Genomic DNA, 11,615 nt, shown 5'->3' on the forward strand with positions numbered 1-11,615 from the left:
TTGGAACTTGTCATAGTCTGGAAACATACCTACCTACTACCGATGTACTTAATCAGGGACATCATTCCACATTGTTATTTGGCAGCTTGTAACATTGCAATCCAACTGCATCAACTTAAAAATCTGATGCATTTTAAATGGAAAATTGCCATGTCACGATTTGTTTTTATAAGATGTGGAAATCGTCTCCAGTACTTATTACACTAGAATTGTAATATATTATATTTAAAGCACCCAGTAAAGGGCGATCATCGTAATATTAAGATTATTCCGATGAATAAAACTGTGTAAATCTCTAATTGAAGTATTATTACATCCTATCAAACCAATACGATAAGCCACACACACACACACACACACACACACACACACACACACACACACACACACACACACACACGCATGAGCGCGTACATTTGCCTGTATGCCAATTTTTTTTATATCAGCGCCTTCAAGTCATTATTTAGAATACAGAATATAAATTGCTTTCCTATAATTTTCGTTGTCACGAAACTCAGTTTAACGGTTTCATTAAACCTAAATTTATTTAATGATTTGAAAGCCAATGTTCTGATCAGACACTAAGCGCCACTTGCACCATCCCACTAACTCGGGGTTAAACGGTTAAACCGTTAAAGAAGTGTCAAAATTACTGGTAACCATGGTAACTCCAGGTTTAACCGGTTAACCTTTTGGATGCCAATGACCGATTAATCGGTCATAGACCACAGAGCAACATAGACCTACATAAAGTACCTACGTATGCATCAAGTTCAATTTCAGTTTTGACACTTCGGTGACCTGGCGTCTGGATGACAGCTTTTGTGTTTGACACGGCGTCGAAAAGGTTAACCCCGGGTAAGTGGAATGGTGCAAGTGGCGCTAAGGATATTGTACCTAGGTACCTACTTAAAACAGATACATTGATTTAGTAAGATGTGTAAAATCTAATACAATTTCGTTTAGTGCTTCAAATTTGATCTCAAATAAATAAATGAATTTGACAGGTAAACGAGATGGCGCTGTACAGCTTCATATATTTTTCGGTAACTCTGATTGTCAAAAGTTGACGTTTGACAATTCAGTGACCGCAAAACTTATGGCGCAGTACAGCGCCATCTGGACTTCCGGTTCGAGCGCCATCTTTATAGTTAGCATCGTGATTAATTACTTTGTTTTTTGCTCATTAATATTGTTTAAAGTGTAATATCGATAGCTTTTTATACAGTAAACTAATGTGGTAGTGTGCAGTAAATGGAGAATTAATTTTGAAGCGCGTTTAACCACCATCTTGGAGTCAACGGCCGGTAGTCCACGTGCTTCTTGTAAAGTCTAGCTATCGATTTACAAGAGCTAACAAATCACCGTACACTGTCTTTTACAACCGTACAATTTTTGTCGTTTTTAAACCTCTTAATACCTTGATACTGGCGAAATAGTCCCACTGGGCTGAAGCCATAATTTTAAAAGAAGAAGAAGACAGCGCCATCTGTTTTGGATGTGAAACTAAGGAGCACTTTTTTTTAGACTACCTCTCTATAGGGTATTTGACTACTACTATATATATAATATATATATAGTAGTGTGACTACTTTAAAAAACACAAATCAAAATATTTAAAAAAATAATTTGATTTGTTCTCAAACTTGTTTATTTGACTACTAGTCAAATCAGTTTCTTTTTTCGAACTGTCAAAACGATTTTGCTACTATGGAATTTATATGAAACACTAACATGTGACGTCACAATCAAATTACCTACTCTTTATAGTTTTATACGAGTTTTAAAATAGAAATTGTTTACGTTTATCTATTAATCTTCTGGTGCTTTATTTCATGCATGGTGTAAAATAATTTATTTTAAATACAGTCAAATACCTTCTTTCTGCTTAAAATAAGTACTTGATTACTCAGTGTATTCAATATCATGCATCACCAATATGCAAAATGAGACAGATTAATATCAATAAAGCATCATACAGATAATCTAAATTTTTATTCAGTCAGCTAAAAAACAATGATTTAGCAATATCCGAACACTCATTGGCTGTTTTTTTTATCAAGTAAGTACCCAAGCCTATGAGTGCAAGTAGATAACCACAATAGATAAGATTGTGTTGTGCCGGTTCAGTCTGAAACTATATTACAAGGAGAATAACCGCGTTAGTGTCAAAAAATAATCAAAATGGGGTGTGGTGAATTTCTAGTCAAATACATCTTATTTTTTGCCAACTTGTTCTTTGCGGTAAGTTTTCGTTGTTAAATGTCCTTACAAATAATAATTTTGAATACTGAACATTAATAAAATTAAGTGATGATGATGGTTCTATAATAAGAAAGCCCCTAGATGATTTTAGTGTTGTTGCGCTGCTTAGGCTCGAGGTGGTTGTTAAAGATTTCATTTGTAGGTACCGTAAAATGGGGTGAGTTGGAGCAAAACTGACATTCAAACCTCGATAACATTTTTACATATGCAAACTGAATGGTGTATATAATAAGTGTTGCGGACGTTTGTATTTTAGTTTTATTTTTGGGAAGTTCCATTTCATAACTTTGACGATAAACAGGAAAAACCACCTCACCCCGTAGTCCCTCGTAATTGGGGTGAGATGGGTTTTTATACGGGAACATGATGGGATCGATTTTTTTTATTATGAGTAATACTATAGCTCCATTTTAAATTGGAATACATTATTTTTGTAGCAGTAGCCATCTCACCCCCCTTTCAAACCTTCTCTCCCCATTCATAACCCAACTCTCCCCGCGAACCCTACTCACCCCATTTTACGGTATGTAGATTTGTTTTTATTTATTATTTGTACAAAAAACATGGAGACAATTTGCTTACCTACCTATTATGCGATGTCAATTACCTATATCTACACCTATTACCTACACTACAACTACATACAGTACATACCTACCAAACGCAAACTTTAGATGCAAGTAATTTTTCATTGGTCTTATCTTCTAATTAAAATTAACATTGATATAAACCAGATAATATGACAAAATTTAGGACGTTGACTGATAAAAATCGTTTATGATCAATATAAAATTATCATTAAGTACCACCAAAATTGGCAGATATCTCAATAATATGGCTTTGAAACAGGATTTGGTACAGTACTTTCCTTTACAGTATTTTCCTGGTAGTTTAGTCAGTTACTTTACAATATAATGGACTTTAAGTGTGGTGATATTATTCCCATTTAGGGCCAAGACTACGGACCAATGGTTTCGATAAGATAGCAAACGAACACACGCTGATAACAGATAACAACAAAACTAGGCGCCGATACTTGGAAAAATAAGTAATACGAGGCGTTCAAGGATTTATTGGCTATTGCCATTTGTAATGCGAATACTTATAATGATATTTTTTTATATACCTATGGATAACACATCACTACTTAGGTTGTATTCTAAAGAAGCAAAATGTATCTAGCATGCATAATCAAAAACCGGCCAAGTGCGAGTCGGACTCGCGCACCGAGGGTTCCGTACTTTTTAATATTTGTTGTTATAGCGGCTAATTTATTTGATATAAAAATAACAGAAATACATCATCTGTGAAAATTTCATATCTCTAGCTATCACGGTTCATGAGATACAGCCTAGTGACAGACAGGCGGACAGCGGAGTCTTAGTAATAGGGTCCCGTTTTTAGGGAACCCTAATAAGGCTTGTTAAATCCAGGGAAAGTTAGAATTATTCCCGAATAGAGTACTATTTAATATAAGCGTAGGCAGTATACTATAGAGTTTTAAGTGCCTCCATGAGATAGGAATGATTTTGCTACGGCTTTGCTTTTCTCTCCTCATATCAGTAGGTATATATATTGTATACGAAAAACAAAATGTAGGAATTCATTACTTTTCATCACAGCGTCGGAGCTTGCTGTGTTCACAGTCTTGTTTGCAAATCCTGCATACACAAATAAATAACCTGTAACATTTTATTAGTTGATAGGTATACTAAGTATAATCCGATATTATGAACAATTTTGCTTTTCTGACACACGACTGAACAATACAGTAAATCAGATAAAAAATCTGTATCCCTCACACTTCATCCACATTAACATCATTTTTCTCTGAAATGATAAAATGATAAAATCGGCATAATGAATCACCGCGGGCTCGATGTTTACTCTGAGAAGTATTAGTAAAATATTACGATATGTAGGGTCAAATACAAATTTTGCTAAAGAATTCTATTATATACCTAACTATATAAATAGGTAGATCGTAACTAAGATACCAGTTACTCGTAACTCAGATGATTGGTAGGTAAGTTACTTAAAATAATAAAAAACAGTCACATTTAGCCAAAATCTTAACCAGTCCGTAGTTGTTAATCATGGTTAGGTACGGTAAACTATAATTAAGTACTTCTTACTAGTTCTAAGTGTTCTTACTCATACAAACCGTCTCTTTTAGTGGTACCTATAATAATAGTCATATGAAATGATGCAAATTTTGAGTTGTTTCCTCATTTGCTGGTGGAATTGACTTTTAAATGATAATTCTGAATGGTTTGTTTTACAGTTATTAATAATAACTTATTATTTTCTTTTGGTGTGGTGAGAATTTTTGTGTTTCACTCGCTAACAAATATAGTTTAACCCTCATGCCTTGAACACCTCGCAACGCTTAAGATAAGATTCCACTTTTTTAACCACTCAGGTGTATTATTACTAGTGGCTCTGTGAGCTGTAGACCTCGCGAGCATAGCTTAAGTGTCTAGGGCTGTCCTGCCGACGACTAACCACCAAAAGATGGCGTGATTGTACAGAATTTGCGAATTATCACCATCGTTTCCAAAACTCAAACATTTTCTAAGACGTGTTGATATTTACGCCTTTGCAACAAAAATTTGACGTCTAAATCGAAATATATTTACACTCAACAGTAGAGACTGTCACACTTCATCAAAATTGTGTAAAAACTGCAAAATATAGCAATATCTTGCATTCACATACACATACGTACTTAAAGACAACTGTCAGTAAATTCGTAATGTTACAGTAAAGTAACCAAGAGGGCGTTGCGGATGGAATGTTTATTGTTAAAAAAGATCAGAATTTAAATTTAAATTCTTGTTTGATCAACGATTGCGACTTTGACAGGCACTTATATTATAACCAACTGATATTTTCAGACATTAATTTTCATGTGCTCGTGGCATCCGTAATCTGTTTTGAAAATAAAATTCCGATAGTAGCTGAGATACCTAGTTGGTTCAAACCTCGACGGTGCCAATTTTTTAAATAATTTTAACGTTCTCTTTCGAGTTATTTTAAGCGTAAATATTTTATTCTTATTATCAATTGAGTGTCGCGAATTCTTCTACTGATAACTACAAAAACGCTTCTATGCTTAGTGCTGTTGACGTGCGAGTCACATTTTTGAGTAGGTAATAAAAGTTTTCATTTAATATATGGAGAAAACGTGAAATTTTATTCATATTTTTCTATCTCGCCAATCAGTCCTGTTACGTTTAAGAGGGTAGAATAGATAGAGACAATAGGTACTTTTTTCTTACAATTTCCATTTCGGGAGAAAACGGTTTCCACTAACTAAAACTTAACAAATCACTTTGATTTTGATGTTGATCGCTTCAGCATAATATATTCTAGGTATGTAAATTTCGCTTTAAAAATAATTGTAGCTTGCATAGGAATGGACAGGAATCGTTGGCATAAAAAATAGCATGTGAAAAATAAAAGTTTTCATTTTCATACAAACTGTATGGGAAAAGTTTTCCTCGATTTCTGGCTTTTCTAGTCGGAAGTTTTTTTGGTACCATACAAGCTTTTGATCGTGGATAGGAATGGGATCGATTGGCATAAAAAAAACATGGTGATAGGCTGTAACAGGATTACAGCCGCAGTGGTTGATGTGAAAAGTGGCGTGGAAATTATTGCGAAGACCGCATAGGGACCTCATAGCGTAAAGCAGGCGCCCTGTATGTAATAAGACTTGAATGTTGGGCTTTGCCCTACCCTACAGTGAAAAGTTTGTAGGTAATAGAAAAAGGCGCCGCAGGCGGCCCTGTACGTAATATCTACAGTGTAAAAGGCGCCGCAGGCGCCCTTTGTGTAAGGCGACCCTAATACGGTGTCAAGCCTGTGTGAAAGAGCGCTCTTCGCGCTCTTGAATGTCGGGCTTCGCCCGACCCTACAGTGTAAAGCCTGTGTATAAGAGCGCGCTTCGCACGCTTGAATGTCGGGCTAAGCCCGACCTTACAGCGTAAAGGGCGCCGCAGGCCCCCTGTATGTAATCTTTACAATATAAAAGGCGCCCCAGGAGCCATGTATAAAAAGCGCGTTTCGTGCGCTTTAATATCAGGGTTTACCCGACCCTATATTGTAAAGCCTGTAGGTATGAGCGCATTTGAGCGTTTTATGCCTTAATTTTCGCACAGGGAGCTGGCCTCAAACAAACGCAGTCGTGAAATTTCTGTAAAAATGCCACAATTAACTCATTTCCAGCTTTTTATAAGACCGCGTATTCTATTTTTATAATATTTCTTTAAAATGGAAAAAGATCTATCAAATGAACTCAATTGTATCGAAATCGGTTAATGGACTGATGAGTAATTATTAAATAAACACTTCAAATAGGGGCCATTTTAGCTCCGAATGCGTCGTTTCTAGCGCAAAATCAGCGCCATCTATGTCAGCAGCACGTAATGGCTAACTAAACTTATGGCTCCGCCGTTCAGAACACTAGAAAATTAAAATAACAAAAAAAAACATATTTTTTAGGGCTTGTAAAAATTAAACGAATACGCTTAGCCCGCACTTTATCAATCAATTTCAAAATAGAAAAATAAAAAACAAATAAAAATCCAATACTCATTTTAAGTGTAATAAAATACAAAAAGTTATGTAGCAGCATACAATTACTGGGGATCGAACCAGGGACCACGCGGTGCAAACAAAAAAGCGAATGTTTGCAAAACACGCTATGATAGTGCTTACCTAAGCTGACAAAATTCAGCTAGTCATTCTCGAGTAAAAACTAAATATCTAAATACCGTCAAAACCAGCAATACAAAGTTTCTGCATTTTTCGATATTTAATCTGTAAACATATCTCAAAAAGAAAATACTGTTATGATATCGATACGACTATTTGTTTAGGCGCGAGCTATCACAACTCCGCCATTTTGAAAAATTTCCAAAAACCGGATCGACAAAAAAATTATATTTCATCATAGAATTTGATCACAAAATTTCACGAGAATCGGTTGAGAATTGCGACCTGTAGAGGAGAACATCCGGACATACAAAAGCAAAATACCCGAGTCAAACCGTAGACCTTCGCTATGCTTCGGTCAATTATTATTACATTATTAGCACAGGAGTTAAACAATAACTATGCCCCTTGTAATAGTTATAAATCACCAAACCACTAGTCACCCAATCTCAAAAAATAAAGGTTTATCAATTATCATTCAAAAACATAATTTATTAAAAGCCAATTCTCTTACTTTGCCACTTTTGCGGATAAACTGCAACAGTTTCATTAGTTTTTGAAGGATCAAGAGAGACCCTTTACGAGCAGGTGTGGTGAAAAATAAATTCCAATATACATGTATTTCCGTCGAAATTATAATATAAGATAATTTCACGACATACTCGTAGTAATCGACGAATTGATTCATGATCTACTTAAATATAATCAAATAATATTTTTTATACTTATTAAATTATTTCCAGTTATCAGGCCTCGCGCTCCTGGGTATCGGAGTAGCCGTCCAGCTGAAGGTCACAGCGATAACCAGCCTCATCGATGGGTGGTATGAGTTCGGACCCATCGCCACCATGGTGGTGGGATCCGTGGTGTTTTTCATCGCCTTCCTTGGATGCTGCGGTGCTATTAGGGAGAGCAACTGCATGTTGGTCACTGTAAGTAGCAAGTTTAAGATCTTCAGCAGATCACTGATTTAAACTTTAACAATTGTTACCTACACACATTATTATATACTATAAGCTTGAGAACTACCTTCTACATTTTGGGTATGCTATTATATCTGCTAATAGCATACCCAGAACCCAAAGCAATTACTTTAGTCTTTCGGCTTTTTCTAACACTAAATTACGGAAATACGAAGTGTTCAAATATGGTTCAAATGGAAACATAAAATCAAGTTTTACATGTATGGCAGGGCCTTACATTGGCACTACCTAGTCTGTGCCAACTTCGTGGCGGGGCCATACATTGGCACTACCAAGTCTGTGCCAACTTCGTGGCGGGGCCATACATTGGCACTACCAAGTCTGTGCCAACTTCGTGGCGGGGCCATACATTGGCACTACCAAGTCTGTGCCAACTTCGTGGCGGGGCCATACATTGGCACTACCAAGTCTGTGCCAACTTCGTGGCGGGGTCATACATTGGCACTACCAAGTCTGTGCCAACTTTGTTTAGTCGTCTATTTTACTTCAAAACAATGCGGCTAATGTACCTCGCAAGTCTTATAGAGCCATGTAAGCCAAATTAGAGCAGTAAACTGCTGCTCTTTATGGTTTATCGCAACTCTGTCGTCAAAAATCACCAGATGAGAGAGACAGAGACACCATTTCCTCTGTCAGGTGAAATTTTATATTAGATTAACCCTTTGAACGCCAAGAACCCCTAAAGTGGTCGTTACTAGTCATGCCCACAGCGCCAAGGACCACTATAGGTGTTATGGCGGACGCTGTCAAAGTAACCTTGACACTTTCGAGTAAAGTTTACATTCGCTCGGTTGCGTCTGTTACCTTGGCGTGACAGTGACGTTTTTGTTTATGATGTAAAGCGTTCAAAAGGTTAAGATCAATATTCAACGCGTGTTGACACTATTATCAATTGATTTCAGTACTCAATCTTCATGATCGTGCTGATGGTGGTGAAGATAGCTCTGGCGACGATAATGTTCGTGAACGCGGACTCTTTGGCTACCAGTGTCAAGAATGAGTTCAACAACGCCTTCCTTAACAACCAGACGGAGTTCCACAAGATCGAAACGGCGGTAATGATATTTTATTATTATAAAAGCGAATGGCGTCCTCTAGTGTGTGTGTATGGCACCAGTAAAGGCGGGATTCCACCAGTGTGTGGCACTGTGCGGCACAAGCATTTTTGTACTGAATATGCTTGTGCCGCACAGTGCCGCACACTGGTGGAATCCCGCATTGCCGAATTTCACCTTCTCATACAAACTAGAGTTTCGTTCTCATTTTAAAATTACTATCAGAGCAATCTAGCTAGTCGTTTTAAAATGAGAGCGTAACTAGTAACTACGTTTGTATGGAGAACCGAGTTTGCCGGGCACTTATTGTCAAACTTTTCTTTTAGTCTTTTTCGTCCGAAAACTTTTTATGATAACGATCATGATGTTTTCTTCCAGCTGAGTTGCTGCGGTACCGAAGGCGGACAGTCCTACGGGGTGAACATCGTGTCTCTGCCACCGAGCTGCTGCGCCGAGGGCGCTGTCACCTGTACTCTGCTCAACTCGTATCCTGGATGCAACTCGCGCGCCGAGGACTTCATCTCCACCTTCAGCACGGCGATTGGTGCTGTTTGCATTGTCGTCGCCGCTTTGGAGGTAAGACCTACATCCAACCTAGACACTTCACAGTGTAACCTAATTTATCTCCTTGCATCTGATGTCTTTTCATTTTCACACTTCTACCCCAAACCATAATAGTTTTCAGGTCAAATAGCTTCCACTACTCACATACGGTCCGCAACACAGTCCTCGAATTTTTGAATAACACAGAATTTTAGGTATTTTCGTTTAATGGTATCAATTTATTAATCAAATTCATGAGAGAACCCTTGCGAATGATAACAAACAGGCATCATTTTGATGTCAAAATGAAAGTTCGAATTGGCCTCCAGCTTCGATGCATTCCGACATATTGCAGAATAAATAATAATCTAACCTTTTTGTTTTCAGCTGGTGTCGGTGGTGTTTGGCCTCTGCCTCGCGAACCACGTGCGAAACAGGGACAGAAGAACACGTTACTAAATATCAGTCTCTTACTTTATATTACGACGTGAAAAGAACCGAATGGGCCTTCATGTCATTTAGTTATAAGAGTGAAATATAAGAACAATAAATAAGTTTCGTTCCAGTATGTTGGGGTTAGATCGAATCATGTCAAGAGTGTCAAGATCAAAGTATGTAATCAGGGCCGGATCTAGGGTAGAGCGAGCGAAGCGGCCGCTCTAGGCGCCGGATGGCAAAGGGGGCGCTAAAATGGCAAATGAGAAAAAAAAAATAAGTTTTAAAAGACGCGACGCAAGTGTGACGCGGGCCCAAAATACGGTTCATTTTACTTTTGGGTAAAAAGCTTCAACGAAGGGCGCCAAAACCCAATTTCGCTCTACCCTGATCAAGGACTCGGGCCGGCACTGTATGTAATTAAGAGGAAAGGTGACGGTCGCTTCTTCATGCAAACGTAGTCCCATTTTCTTCTCTCGTATATCCAGATTTCGTCCAAACTATTGGCAATCATGGTTTGATCGATCAGCAAACCAAACAAATAACTATAAAATGTTAACTAATACATTTTTAAAAGGAGACAGTTAAAATTAATAAGTATTATTTAGGTATATATTAATCTCTTTATTTTTTGTATAATATTTAAATGAATAAATAAATAAAAATAAATTATGAATTTTATTAAAATGATTCCCTTCGGACGTAATTTATTTATTTATTCCCTAATGGATTATGAGGCTCAGACGCAGTGGTTGCGTGTCTATGTCTATTTGTAACATATTTTTTTGTTGAAATATATAAAAAAAAAAAACAAATTTTAATAACAGATATTATGTAGATATCCTGCTTGTTAGGTAAATACCATAGAGTAACTTCTAGAGCGGTACTGTCATAGTAAATTTTGTAACCCCAGTAAATTCACTGCCATCTTTACACATACACACACAACACATCACACACACTTTAAAACTAAAAATGAAGATTTATAAAAATACGATAAAATGTATTTAAATATAGATAAATGATTTTTTTTTTATTTGCATTAATTATTTTTATGATTTTGACCTATGTTCTTTCACTGATATGCGTTAAAATTGTTAAATAACAAACGAAACCGTCAACGCCATCTATTCGACTGTAGGCCAAAACTAGTAGCGCCCTCTGAACGAGAATCAAATTTTCTTGATTTTCGAGGCACGTTTTTTCCTTAGATCTTATTTTTATCTTTGTAAATACTTACGTACTTCGTACTTAGTTATCCACATTATTTATTTTATAGGTATGTGATTTCAATAAATAAAAAAAGATAAGATATAAGCGTCATAAAATTTATTTATCAGAAAATATATTTTTTTATAAAACAAACTACATGGTTTATACATGTTGTTTCATGAACCACTGAAAACCTAAAACCAGTTTGTTCAGAATCGACATGAGACACGATTGCGCTATATTTTAATGGGAGTAATTTTTATTATTTTTACATGCCCAGTCTACAAGTTTGTAATACAACAATATGTTTGTCAATTAGCAATACCCCTGGCCCATGGTAAACCTTATTTCGTTGCAGTAAGCAATGCAATTGGTCAGTTAACAGTTTTACGTCACTAAAACG

The 11,615-nt window shown here is 36.6% G+C and overlaps 1 protein-coding gene across 1 annotated transcript; it reads left to right on the forward strand.

Moving 5' to 3' along the window:
• The first annotated feature begins 2,085 nt into the window (after positions 1-2,085).
• On the forward strand, positions 2,086-10,585 carry LOC134747868 (23 kDa integral membrane protein-like). The gene is made up of 5 exons (XM_063682541.1): positions 2,086-2,244; positions 7,728-7,916; positions 8,870-9,022; positions 9,401-9,598; positions 9,953-10,585. The coding sequence occupies exons 1-5, from the start codon at positions 2,185-2,187 to the stop codon at positions 10,022-10,024; spliced, it is 672 nt and encodes a 223-aa protein (XP_063538611.1). The 5' UTR covers positions 2,086-2,184; the 3' UTR covers positions 10,025-10,585.
• Positions 10,586-11,615: the final 1,030 nt, after the last annotated feature.

The sequence above is a fragment of the Cydia strobilella genome, chromosome 15 (assembly GCF_947568885.1).
Source record: "Cydia strobilella chromosome 15, ilCydStro3.1, whole genome shotgun sequence".
Taxonomy (NCBI): Eukaryota; Metazoa; Arthropoda; class Insecta; order Lepidoptera; family Tortricidae; genus Cydia; species Cydia strobilella.

What these genes read in the sequence shown, in the direction of transcription:
- LOC134747868 (XM_063682541.1), top strand. Translation starts at nt 2,185, where the DNA reads ATGGGGTGTGGTGAATTTCTAGTCAAATACATCTTATTTTTTGCCAAC. An exon ending in TTGCCAACTTGTTCTTTGCG is followed by an intron (nt 2,245 to 7,727) that starts GTAAGTTTTCGT and finishes AATTATTTCCAG; the next exon opens with TTATCAGGCCTCGCGCTCCT. An exon ending in TCCACAAGATCGAAACGGCG is followed by an intron (nt 9,023 to 9,400) that starts GTAATGATATTT and finishes GTTTTCTTCCAG; the next exon opens with CTGAGTTGCTGCGGTACCGA.